This window comes from Danio rerio, chromosome 6 (genome assembly GCF_049306965.1).
Source record: "Danio rerio strain Tuebingen ecotype United States chromosome 6, GRCz12tu, whole genome shotgun sequence".
Classification (NCBI taxonomy): domain Eukaryota; kingdom Metazoa; phylum Chordata; class Actinopteri; order Cypriniformes; family Danionidae; genus Danio; species Danio rerio.
The window spans coordinates 23,822,134-23,835,964 of record NC_133181.1 but is presented as its reverse complement, the minus strand read 5'-3'; the positions used below and the strand labels follow the sequence as shown (position 1 = coordinate 23,835,964).

General features: G+C 36.4%; 1 protein-coding gene across 13 annotated transcripts in view; it reads left to right on the top strand.

The window, feature by feature from the left end:
- rptor (regulatory associated protein of MTOR, complex 1) overlaps window positions 1-13,831 on the top strand; it is a 272,362-nt gene that overhangs the window by 180,500 nt on the left and 78,031 nt on the right. For 12 of the 13 annotated variants that reach the window (XM_073954060.1, XM_073954059.1, XM_021471743.3 and 9 more), the window contains 2 exons: window positions 2,397-2,552; window positions 11,223-11,341. In XM_073954060.1, coding sequence (XP_073810161.1) covers window positions 2,397-2,552; window positions 11,223-11,341 — 275 coding nt within the window. Of the gene's footprint in view, window positions 1-287; window positions 2,363-2,396; window positions 2,553-11,222; window positions 11,342-13,831 lie in introns of those variants that run through there. The other variant, XR_012407926.1, reaches the window with a different exon arrangement.

Below are 13,831 nucleotides of genomic sequence, written 5' to 3'. Positions count from 1 at the left end.
TAGAGCGAAGATGCAGTCAAATTTGCCGTGCACACGTGTGTCTGTCACTTTGTATTTGTGAATGACATTTTACAAATACACAACTATTAATCTGCAACTTCGAATTTAAAACACAAGTGTGTGGATTGTTGTGTGTGTGTGCAAATCGAGGATTTCAGCTGTTCACATCAGAGCTGTAAGTGTACATTTCAACCTACACATACAAATATTATTATCACAAGTGCTCACATTTACATTTGCAAGCTCTCGAGTTTCGCAACTGATTTACTTTCATACTTTTTTCATAGGTATTTTAGGTTATATGTACTGTATTATTTTGAGAAAAATAGCAAAATAGTACAAATATCTTTAAAGAAAAAATTATGTAAAAAGTACAAATTCTGAGGGATTGTGAGGGTGGCCCTCCCTAAAGGGTTCAAAGAGAACCTTTATTAGTGACACCTTACAATCACTAAGAGGCGACACTCAATAGAATGTTCCATTGCAAAAGCAAGCCCAGCAGTAGCCCCGCGATTCTACCTTTTTGGAGTGAAAGCGATCAGCCGCCCATTGGATCTTATTGCTGTCGCAATGGCAAGCAGTGGCTTGTTTTTTTTTTTTTTTTTTTTTTTTTTATCTAAAAAGCACATTAAGGCTGAGATACAAATTAAAAGATGACAATACAACACTTACTATTACAATCATCAGCACTTTTAATAGTTTATTTTACAAACCTATAATATACTGTTGTTCTATTGGAATTTTCATTCCAAAATAGCTGCTTTAGTGCAATTTGTGAGTGTGTGATAATATGTTTGGCCTATATTCACATTTTCTTTTAAAACAATAATTTATGCATATGTCATGCATCCATTTTGACAGCTAATATGTTTTCAAAATCAAAATGCATTTTTGATGCAAAATTTATTTAAACAGCCAGTTATGCCTTATGCCACAGGATTACGATACTTGAGTATCCTAAAAAAAATCTGAAAGTAAAACTAAATAAATTGCTAAATATTCTTGACACAAATTTTCCAGCCCACAACAAATGTGGAAAGTTATTGCACATCATATTTAACAAACAGTTTGCTAAAAAATTTATGTGATTTTGCTCACATTGATAATTTAATATTAATCAAATGATGTTATTACCGGCACATTACTTTGTGCCAGTGTAATGGAGGCCAGCTAGTGAAGTGCTGTGCAGGTAAACCTCACTCCTCTGACCTCTAAAGGTGCTCTAGCGACAGACGCTAGAGGCCATGGTCTTTTGCCTCTTTGTTAGAGCAACTGTCTCCCATGCCGGTCACCAGCCCGATCCTAGCTCGGAGCAGATTGGGTGATGTAGGTTGCCGGTTCGATCCTAGCTCGGAGCGGTTTGGGTGATATAGGACCGGCGGGGTTACACTAGAGCAATATCTCTGATATCTGATCCGGCACCTTATTTTACCGGCCACTTAGTGCCCGTTGCGATCAGATTTTTCTTCCGATGAATTTCTGGCAGTGTCCGAAGATTTCAGACACTTTTCTGCAGTGTGACAACATCTGGGATGAGCGTCAATCCAAGAACTAATTGGAGCTCCGAATTTAGTTATATTAAAGCAGTTTTTTTCTTCCTGGTTTTATTATTGAGATTGCTGTGTGCAAAATTGCTACTACAATGTGTTTTTGTTTGCTATGAGGAATCATTTCAAGACTTGGGATAGTGATATTGTCATGGGGGGGCGTTTTCTTTCATATTTGGTGCATCTTCATTGTCATTCAGTCTGACTTTATGACAGCTGAGATCTTACAGTCTGACATGAGAACCATGTTCGTGCAGTCTGACATGCTAGAATCGTTCATGATTATAAAAAATCGCACAGTGGGAGCCGGCCTTTAGCAAGGTAAGAAGAATAGACCCAGGTGTGTCCCTTAGAATGTAAAGTAAATGGTCAAATACAAGTAAAAAGATAACCATGATCATGTAAATATAGTTCATGAAACAGAAAGTGAGTGAGTAAAAATCTCAGTTCTGTCATTTCTTGTTCCCTGTACTCCTTCTCATTTTGTTGTAATGTTTGTGTGAATTTTCAACAATTTTCAATTATTAATCTTTAACAGATTAATATACACTATCTGCTGTTGTGAATGAAAAATAACAAATGAAGAAGAGAAAATAGCTTACTGCTCTTGACTAGATAATGTGTAGCTTTAATAATAAGAAGAAAAAGAAGAATTTAGTATTGCAATCTTTATTTGCAGTAATTAATAACAATAATTTAGCATTGAAATCGTTATTGAAAGTTTTATTATAAACAATGTGTTTGGAATTATATTGATATTGTAAAGTAAAATTACAGATACTATAATTTTGGTAATTTCGCCCATCCTCTCTGTTCCCAGCATTGGTCATTTTTGAATGTGTGTTTTAGGTGGTCCGGCAGCATTTTCTCCAGGGAACCTGAGTACCAGTAGCAGTGCCAGCAGCACTCTGGGCAGTCCTGATAATGATGAATACCTTCTCTCCTTTGAAACCATCGACAAGATGAGAAGAGTCAGCTCATACTCATCCTTAAATTCTCTCATTGGTAAGATTTCCTTTTTCAGCAGCAGACAAGACCGTTATTGGTTGTTACAACTGTTTGAAATAAAAAAAAATGCAGCTGACAACAGATAAAACATTGAAGAGAGCGTTCAATAGTTTGGCCAACCTTTTATACAGGCAAAAATTAATAAAAAATAGAATAAACTGGAGTGTTGATTGTGCCTCTACTGACACTGAATCAGTTTATAACTAATCATGACAATGTTTCTTATTACTTACATTGTGTAATTGTAATATCATAATCAAATAGGTATCTGAGCAAATTTTAAGACCAATCTGTTTGTCTGTAAGAAAAGCTTGTTTAGTAGCCAATATGAAACAAATCCTTTTTATAACACTCATAATAACCATTGTGTTGTGATGAAGAGTCAGATAAGTGTAGATCCTTTTGCAGCTTTTTATCAAAATCCAGATTAGTAGCAACAATACTCAGCATAAGAAGTCACAATGGCCAATCCAATAGACAAGCAAGTGTCTGGCAAGTGGAAAACAGTCAGAGTACATAGACTGATTAATGTCTGGTAACACAAAACATAGACCAGGGGTTGTTCCAGGCAAAAAAACAAAAATCAGAAACGAGAACACAGCCTAAATGTCAAAGAACAAGCAGGCAGACAGGGACAATAGGAACAAATAATTAACAGCTGGGGCAACATAGGGGCGTAGATTGGTTTGTAGTCTGTGGTGTCATCATGAGAGCGTGTCTTTCTGTGCATGTGTTGGACCTTGGCTTATGGAAGCCGCTGAAGATTTTAAATCTCTCTTTGGAGAAATCTTCTGTTTGAGCTAGGCCTGGTGTGTGAGATTTGAGACAGGTTATACCTCCTGTGAGAGCAATCAATCCTTGGTATGAAGGATTATGTTGGTTGAAGTCCGAACGGTGCCCATTCAGAATTGAGAATATTCCCTAAATTCAGAATTCAGGGTGACTGCTTTTTGCTCCAGATAAGTCTTTAATCGAGTTTTAAAATGAGAAAGTCTGCCTGAACCTCTGACATTATCAGGAAGGCTATTGCAAAATGTAGGAGCCATATATAACAATGGTTGACGTCATTTAGTCAACTTTGCTATTCAGGTTAGAACTAGAATCCCTGAGTTTTTTTGTGATTTTAGTGAGGGGGTTTGATTGTAGCGAGACAGAAGGTTGATTATATGAACATGGTTAGATAAAAAGAAACTAAGCACTTTTGAGCCTGGTTTCTAACAAAGCTGTTTTAATATGTTGCACTACAGGGTGGGCCATTTATATGGATACACCTTAATAAAATGGGAATAGTTGGTGATATTACTGTCCTGTTTGTGGCACATTAGCATATGTGAGGGGACTTGTAAATGACTTATAAAAGAATAAAGTTACGGTAAAACCAAGCTCACCATTTTTTTTTGTGAACTTCCCAATAAGTTTATTAAGGTGTCCATATAAATGGCCAACCCTGTATAATGGAATAGTTAAAATAGTATATTCATGCATGCATAGGTTTCAGAGGCATTATCTAGATCAGGGGTGTCAAACTCAAATTCACAGAGGGCCAAAATTAAAAAAAGAACATTGTCGAGGGCCAGTCCAATTATTTTTATTAATTAATTTGTTTTTATTATCTTTAAGATACAGTAAACTACTGTATTAATCATCCTCATATATTACAATTGAATTTTTGCTTAAATACTGAAACCAGAACAGGTTTAAGAAAATAATAAAAACAAAAACTGAAAAAATATCAGGCTTCTATATATTTAACTTTATTCATTTTAATTATAACCTAAATCTTTTTATCACAGACCATCAAGGCCAACACCTAAAAAAAATATCTCTTTCAACTTTGAACAGACCATGCCATCAGTAAATGAAATAATATTTATCCATTTTAGTTTTTATCACTGTTCATTTACTCTGATGATGCACATGGGTCCAAGCCAGATACTTGGCATCGCTTTTTACATGCAAGTGCATCAATTTCTGGAGTCAGGCTCTGCGCAGAGGAAATCCTCAGGACTGAATGAAGGTGATATGGTGCGTTATTCACATCAAACGTAAAGGGGTTGCTACAAAGTTCAAATCTACATTTTTGGGTTTCAAAGTCGGCAAATTGTTGGGCAAACTCAGCACCAAGTAGGATGAGTTTTTCAGCGAACTGTGCAAAAGTAATAACTTCATTAGTGGTCTGCTCTTTCGTGACTTGGTAGCACAAAAAATGAGCCAGGTTTCCCTGCTGCATCTGATTCTCCCACAAGCGCAACTTGGTTCTAAAAGCCCTCACGGCGTTGTACATGTCTGTGATGATGTGCGCGCGCCCCTGAAGCTTCAGATTGAGCGTGTTGAGATGATTCATGATGTCACATAGAAATGCAAGCTCACATTGGAACTTTTCATCCCTGAACTCTGTTCTGTGTCTTTCCCTTTGCTTTCCATGAAAAGACAAATTTCCTCACGCAGCTCAAAACATCTCTTTGCAACTTTTCCTCGGCTCAGCCACCTCACCTCTGTGTGATAGGGCATGTCGCTATGGTCTGCACCCAACTCCTCAAGAAAAGACTTGAACTGACGGTGATTCAAACTTTTAGCTTTTATGAAGTTGACAACTTGCGTTACAGTGTTCATAATGTGAGCCATTTTCAAGGCTTTTCCACACAAAGCCTCTTGTGTATGATGCAGTGGTAAACTGTAAGCTCACCTGCCTGCTTTTCCCGCATCTTGTCTCGCATCCTGCCGACCAATCTGGTCTTTTGACCACACATCGCGGGTGCTCCGTCAGTGGTCAGTCCCACAAGCTTATCCCAAGGCAGCTTCATTTCATCGATACATCTGGATACCTCCTCAAAGATGTCTTTTCCTGTCATGCATGGATTTTAGTCCTAATGTTCCTCTGTAACAAAGATTCTTGTCCACTCCACGAATAAAAATTGACAGCTGGGCTGTATCGGAGGTGTCGCTGCTCTCATCCACAGCAAGTGAGTATGCAACAAAATCTTTCTCATCAGCTGTTCTTGTAGATTGGTGGCAAGTTCACATGCACGCTCAGCTACAGTATTTCTGCTCAGGCTAACATTTAAAAATGCCTGTTTTTTTTCCGGGTAAACGACCTCACATATTTTGACCATGCACATTTTTATAAACTCTCCCTCATTAAAGGGCCAGGCTGATTTGGCGATCTCCTGCGCCAAAATAAAGCTAGCCTTTATTGCAGCTTCACTTTGGGATTTTGCTTTGGTGAACATAGTTTGCTGTGACATCAGACCTTTTTTCATCTTTTCCACCTTCTTAAGTCTCTCATTTGCGTTCAGATCCTTATACTTGTCATGGTGTCTCGTTTCAAAGTGTCGTCGTATGTTATACTCTTTTGATACAGACACGTTGGTGCCACATACAAGGCAGATAGGTTTATTCTTTACCATGATGAACATGTAGTCTGTCTCCCATCTGTCTTGAAAGCTTCTGTTTTCTATTTTTAGTTTGACCATTTTTCGGGAGGGTGAATTTGAGCGTCAACACAAGAGGTGGGGGTGTTTTCGCGCTCCGGAGTCTGGCGCGCCAGAACAGAATTGTGGGAATTGTAGTATTAAGGTCCCTACACATTAAACGCGTTTTTGACGCTGTCTAACGCTCGTCAAGGTGCAAGCAGGCGCAAGCAGACATTGAAGCCAGAGCAGACCTGGCGTCAATGCCGTGATGACATCTGGGCGCGGCCAATAGGAGAGAAGCTGTTTTTAGGTTGGACGGAGTTCCCGATGCAGAGCAGTAAGCCCCTGCTGAGCTGAGCTAAGCGATAAAGGAGAGTTTTCTCCGTGGTGTCCCTTTAAAAAAGTTTAATATGTAATTCGTAAATTGTTAAAACTGACAAGAAAGACTGGTATAATACTGGTGAAATAATAATCATAATTAAATAATGCCGACACTTCGAGCCCCGAGTATCGCCAATGCCTCGGCATTTTCGACAATCAAAAGAGACAGTTCCGGCACTCATAGAAAAATGCTGCCTCAATTGCGGGACGATTGCCACACATCGAGCCTGCTCCATTTCGTTTCCGTTCGTGTTTTTAAGACACGAACGAAAAGTGTCTCGGACGGAAGTGCTTCTTCTATCGCTTAGCAGCAGCTAAATTTAGCTTTCTACTCCACATCGGGAACTTCCGCCCCCGGCACTGGCTGCTCTAATATTGGCCACGCGTATATGTCGTCACAGTGTTTTGATGCTCGAATTAAAAATGTTTTAAATCGGGAGTCAAACGCCACCCTTGCCCGACGCTCTGTGCCTCAGCGCAGACTTGCGCTCTGTTGTTGATGTCCCACATACACAATGAATGGCTGTGCTGACGCCACCCAGCGCTTGACGCGTTCAATGTGTAGGCACCTTTAGCGGTACGTGTGCTGTATAACGGGCCAGAGGGCTAAGGTTATAATAGTTTTAGATTTTTCATTAGTTTTAGTTTCTATTTCGTTTTGACTTTTTGTTTTCAAATTCAGTTAGTTTTTATTAGTTTTAGAGGCAGATTTCCTAGTTTTTATTAGTTTCTATATTTTAAAATGTCCTAGTTTTAGTTTAGTTTTTATTAGTTTCAGTATTAGTTTCAGTTTTTTTTTTCTAAATGAGGATATTTGTTAGGTACAAGATTCAAAATCAACAGGATAAATATTGTATAATTAAAAACACAGTCATACATTTTTTGAAACATGTATTCAGAGGACACATGAACACTATCATCTACCAAAACCATCTACCCATCCTCAACTTCAAGTACAACAGCCCACAAGAAAGCAGCCCTAAATACAATATGTGTGCAAGGCTGCTTGTGAGGTTAGACGTAGTGATGGGCAGGGCCGGATTAGTCAATGGGCATTATGGGCACATAATGCACATACTTTCCATCACGAGGAAGACAAGTAGGAATAATTAATAAGTGTGTGTATTATGGAGGACTCAGATTCCTTGAACTGGATTGGAGAGGTGTTATCCAAATCATATGCATTATAAGTTTGTAGAAGTTATACATTAAAATTACCATGCATGCTTAACCAGTTAAATCAGGATTGACTGTTGTTCCTCTTCTCTTTGACTTTTCCAATTTTTGCCTGACTCTAACAAATATCTGCACAACGAAAATTTAAGCAGGAGTTTTATAATATTGTGCAGATTTAAAATAAATCTAGTTCATTTGGTCAGTTAATTCTTGCTGCGAAGTAGCTCAAGAGGGAAATATTAATAATCACAATTATTTATAATTAATTATAATATTAAGATATCTGCAGTCTTGCTATTTGAAAAAGAGAGCTAATAGAGTATATTGAGGCTTCAGTTGATGTTGATGCTAAAGCTAGTTGATGACAGAGAACCAGTTTGAGTCGGAGGATCTTTGATGAATGGAAAAACAAGACCAAAGCCTGGGACAGCTTAGGGTGTGGTTAGGAAAGATGCTCAGCATCTTCTGCTGTGATCTCTGGTTGCAAGAAGAAACGGGAGGTGTTGGTCTCCAGCTTCGATTAGGATGGTGATGTAACACCCTAGGGGGCTGAGGTAAACAATGACAAAAAATTGGAACATTAGTACCTTTGGTCACTTTCTCTTACACCGGTAGGCATGTAACGATTCACATGATTCACGAATTAATACGATTCACAATACTAATCTTACTCACGATTTAGTTGCAATTTTTAACACAATTATTTGAAACAAATTCAAGGTGAAGAGCCCTTTCATTTTTTTTCTTAAATGTTGCACATTTTCTACAAAATAATATATTTTCTGCCATAACCAAATTGACCCTTTGCTAAGCCCCGCCCTCCTTAGTTACTGTTGCTATGCCTGTCAAGCTTTCGTGCCTGGCACATCTATTACAATATGTAGAGTATGTGCCAGTGTCAGACATTCCCAGGGATATAATTAGTCATTTTTGGCAAGCAGGTGAGATATTCGAGAAAGCCAGACAAAAATGGAATGCAGTATGTGTTACAGGGGTATATTCACAACATAATACGCAACCGATTACAAAATTATTTAATCAAAACTGAAGCTAGGTTAGTCTAGCTGCTTCATATGCTGACCATTCAACAGTTCATGCACAGCAAGATAGGTGAAATTAAAAAATAATCTAATAATAACAAATTAAACTGTGATTTATCTTTTTTTGCCAATAAGCCTGATAGACTAATTGTTGTGAAATAAAATATAACGTTAGAGGAAACATGCATGCTTCTACATAATTCATTCATAGAAAGAGCAGCCAGAAAGGCGAAATTGATGGATTTGTGCCAAATACTAGCATCATTGATGCATAACAATATACAGTAAGTTACCTATAACTGTCAGTATGCTTGTGTGCTTTTTATCAATTTTCTCTTCTAATTTGCAGTTAAGTGAAATAAATAAATAAAATAAAATGTAAATTAAAGTATAAATAGCAGAAGTGAACAAATAGATTTTCCCTACCAGCAAATATTAATCAGACACCAAATATGAAAGCAGACACTAGCCCACTATAATGTTGTCACCAATGACTAAATCTTCAAAAGACAGATGAAAAAATTGGTGAATTATAGCTAAGAAAGGCAAAGAAGATAGTTTTGGACTTTAAGAGAGCACACATCTAGCATGCTCCACTAACCATCAACGTTGCTGCAAAAAAACAGGCAAATGCAGTTTCTTTAATACCAACATAATTTTCAAGCCTAATAAGGAGAATATTATAATGGATTGTATTAAATGCAGCACTGAGTTCTAATAACACTGAGGTCTAAAAGAATTACAACCACAATCGGACAACAGGAGCAGGCCATTTGTAACTCTTAGGAGTGCTGTTTTTGGGCAATGAATTGCTCTAAATCCAGATTGGAATTTTTCACAAATATTATTTCTCTGTGAGGACCATAGATGAGCACATCAGCTTTTTTTAGTATCTTTAATAGAAATAGCAGGTTTAAAAATTGGTCATTGAACGTGACTCCGGCTGATTCTAATATGCACAAATAGGAGATTAAACTAAGTACTGAAATCAGCTGTTGTTTTGCTTTGTCTTGCCTTGGTGTACTGCTGTTTCTTTGTGTTCTCAGTACTTTTTTTCTTCTCCTATTTCACTTTATTGAATATAACTGTTTTAATGGATTGTAAGTGTATGATTTCTTTATCTGTGTAGATTCATATTGACATCTGGTCCAATTTTCATGTGAATTGCTGCCCTGGAACTGTTTACAAAAAAAATGTGTTTAAGTTTTGATTAAGTATTTTCCCCACAGTAACTAGATGTAGAGGTATTTAATGTTTCCTGGAAAAGTATGTTTATTACTGCATAATATTATAATATACTGATCTCAAAGTAAAGGTTGTAAATTAGCTTTGAACATCATGTTTTATAGTTTAGCATCTGCTCTTCTTACATGCTACTGTTGTGTGGGTCTAGAAAAGTGTATGAAGAGTGAAGTGAAGTAGAGATGTCCATAGAGAATGTGTCATAGATGCGCTGATACACTCATATGCCAGAGGAGCTCTTGAAGTTCATACACGCGTAAATACACACTCCAGTACCGATATGCCACAGAGTCAAGCAGATTGGATGGTTATGCAAACATGGACACAATGCAAATTCATCTCATAATTTACATAGCTGAAGGAATGTGTTGAAGAGCATGATGAACTGAATTGTTAGATGGCATGCTGCAGATGATGATTGAATAACAATTTATGAGAATTGATAGAAAGAGAAAGAAGAAAAGACAATAATGTTTATGATAATGTCAGCTGCAGTTGCTGACTGCTCTAAGCACAGGAGTGAAAATATCAGATTTGAATCAACATGTTTCCATTTCTTAACAATAGCAATAACAGCTTCTAATTAAAGACAGATGACATCTATTACATTGCTATTGTATAAATCAGTGGTGTTGTTTTATTAGAACAAAAGAAATAGTGAAATAGTTTGTGACCTAAACTATTCAATGTAATCTTTTTTTTTTTTAATTATTAGTAATTATTTTGCTTTAATCCATTGACCAAGTTATAACTCAGCTGTTCATAAACTGTCCTGTATAAACTAATGTGTATGCATTATACATAGTGCCATAGTAAGAAATTACTGAGTTGTCTCTCAAAATGTTTTTTTAAATGCAAAGATGGCATTGTTTGTTATGACAACTCAACATAAACATTTACATCACAAAAGTCTTTTTATCTTTTCTTTATCTTTTCTTTAGGGTTATGGTGTATTGGTTTATGTCAGGTTGTCATAACAAACAATGTCATCTTTGCATTTGAAATGTCATAACTGAGCAAATGAAACTTAACAAAGCATGCATAAAATCTCATTCACATTCATGACATGTGTCATGTCATGATTATAAAGGTTCTAAGACAATCTTATGAACGCTCCCTTCAAGTAAAGTGTTAACTGTTATAACAATACATTGAAACTGAAGTACAGTCTAACTATTGTTGTATATGGAAATATTGTTCATTCTTTTCAGTTAATCAGTCTTATGATATCATGAAACATCTTAAGATATAAGCATCAGTATGATCCAGGGAATATCTGATTTTCATTTTAATGTCACTACATAATTTCTACACAAAATAATATTAAATGCAATAAATGTATTTGTGGTCTTACTAATTGATTAATTTCTTTATAATGAGACTAACATTTGCTCAAATGTGTTTTTTCTTTTTAGGAGTGTCTTTTAACAGTGTTTATACTCAGATTTGGAGGGTATTACTACATCTTGCAGCTGATCCATTTCCAGATGTCTCTGATCTGGCCATGAAGGTTCTCAACAGCATTGCATACAAGGTACAGACCTGGGAGACACATTGCACACGTTCCATTTAACTGTGCTCATGCATTTTTTAGGGGTTTCACACAGAACATTTTGTATTATATTACAGAACACTGTAAGTGTTAAAAGTTTCTTGCATTGATATCAGTGCTACATCATAAAACTTGTAACACCATTGCCTGTACTTTTTGGTTGCCACAAAGAATATCAGTAAAATAGTCTTATGCCTAATTCACACTAGCAGCAACTTTGTAGCTGCCTGTCGCTCTGAGTGGCGACCTGCTGCATAGGTCATAGGTCTCTGAGCGAACTGAGAAAGCATCATGTGAGCTCTACTGGTTCTCCTATTGGCTGTCGCTCAAGAAAGTCACTCTTCATTTGCATAAAGTTGAAGAAAGATCCTGGCCCACCTGATTGCCAACGATTGCTGTCGCTCGCATAGACGGAGGTGGGTGGAAGTCACTCACTCTGTTGAAATGAACGGTTGCTTGCCGCTTTGCCGCTCGTAGTGTGAATGAGGCTTTAAGCCCTGGTCAGATCACACAGTTTTTATTGTCGGTTATGAAAGTCAGATCATGCGATCTTTGTCTTGATCTTGTTGTGGGTAATAAATGTGCCAGACTACATGTACCTTCACAATCTGTCATCATGTGACGTCTACGACCATTCTTATTTCCCAAAGCAGTCCCAAGTGTTGCTATAGCAATATTTCTTATCTTAATTTAAATGTTTGTTTGTTGTTTGTTTGTTTGTTTTTATTTTATATACATTTTTATCTTATTTTAATCTCAATTAACTGATGGTTGCACAACAATAATATTCCATTCCAACTGTGCTAAGGATGCACAGTTATGGTAGAAATAATGAAATAATTTGTGTTCCTTCCATCAAAGAATGAGGGTTACATTGAAGGTGCTGACATGCAGAAATGTGTGCTGACAAATGCACATCATAACTACCCAATTCTCGATTCTAGAAAACACTTATTTGTGCAGTAGTTAATACAGTTAGTATTAAATATTGTTTCATATACCAGCAGCATTTCTGTTGAAATTGGACTGTTGAAATATGTTAGCTCAAATATGCTAGCACAATGTGCTCACAGTGGTAGTGGTTAATATTTATGAAGTTTTTATTTGATCTACGGAGTTTGATCACGCTGACTAGTAATTCATTTAGAATAAAATCTGAACTTCAAGCAGAGCAGGCAAGCTAAGCTACAGCTACACCCAGCAAGAGAGCAACGAAAACAACAGGGTGCGTTTCCCAAAACCATTGTTAGCCAACTAAGGTCACAAGTTTTGTCATTACAAACATAGTTTGTTGATTTGTCGTTTCCCAAATCAGTCGCTCCAAAATGCACTGCAAATTTGGGCACTCGCAACTTTACCACTAGAGCTGTAGTTCGAAACATAGTTCATGGCTGTGTTCTATTCCCACTTATCCACCCTATGCCCTATTGATTTAGAACACTCTAACATTCAAAGTTGGAATTATGAAATGTAAAAAAGCTTTAAGATCATCTCTCTTAGGTGTAATTTGCTTTCTAACTATTTTTACGGTTCAGTTTTAACAATCTTCATGTTTACAATTGTGCTCCCTTCACAGTGCACTTTGAAAACATTAATGTCATTTTGAACAGAGGCTCATGGTGAAAGCTATAGGTGATCTATTATTTAAAAGGGGAATTTATGTTACGCCTCCAAAGCTTGTGAAAACAGAAAGCATACGTCAATTTTTTTCATTCATAGTAGGTTATTTATTAAGTATCTGTATTGTATATGACATGGGCCTGCTGGTTAAAACCTTCTGCTGTGGTTTACAAGTGTCAAATTGTAAAAGTAGACTTTTAAAAAAATAAATAAACAATATCCTACTTAATAATAATATAAAATAATAAAAATCATCATCATCATAATTATTTATGTTATTATTAAAATATGTTTTTTCATTTCTAATACATAATATTTATTGAATTTAATTGAATTATTAGATTTAATTGATCTATTACCTCATTATTTGTTTTTTATATGATTTATATAGGATATTAGAATACGTGTTAGCTTTTATAAGTGATGTTATGTTTTAGAATATGATATGTCATTCTCAATAATATTTGTAAAGCAAACATAGGCCCAATATGTGCCATATATTTCAAATAATATAGAAAGCGTGTGCATGTTTTTACCAAATCTATCTTTGGATTTTATTTTAAATGCATGTTTGTGTAAAGCAATATAATTTACAAAATGAAATTATGGGGTTCTTCTCTAAAGAAGTTGTTACTCCACCCAGTTTAGAGCGTCATTGTGGGCGTTTTATGTTATAACTAACATGGTTCAAGCGATGGATCTGCGACAGAGAAACTATGCGTTTTGGGAAACACTAGAACACTAGAAACGATGCATCCTACCATGATAGTTTATGCAAAATTCACCCAGAGCGACAGGATAGCACTGGAAACAGTAGCTATATGTATATAACAGCCAATTATCTGAAGTTAG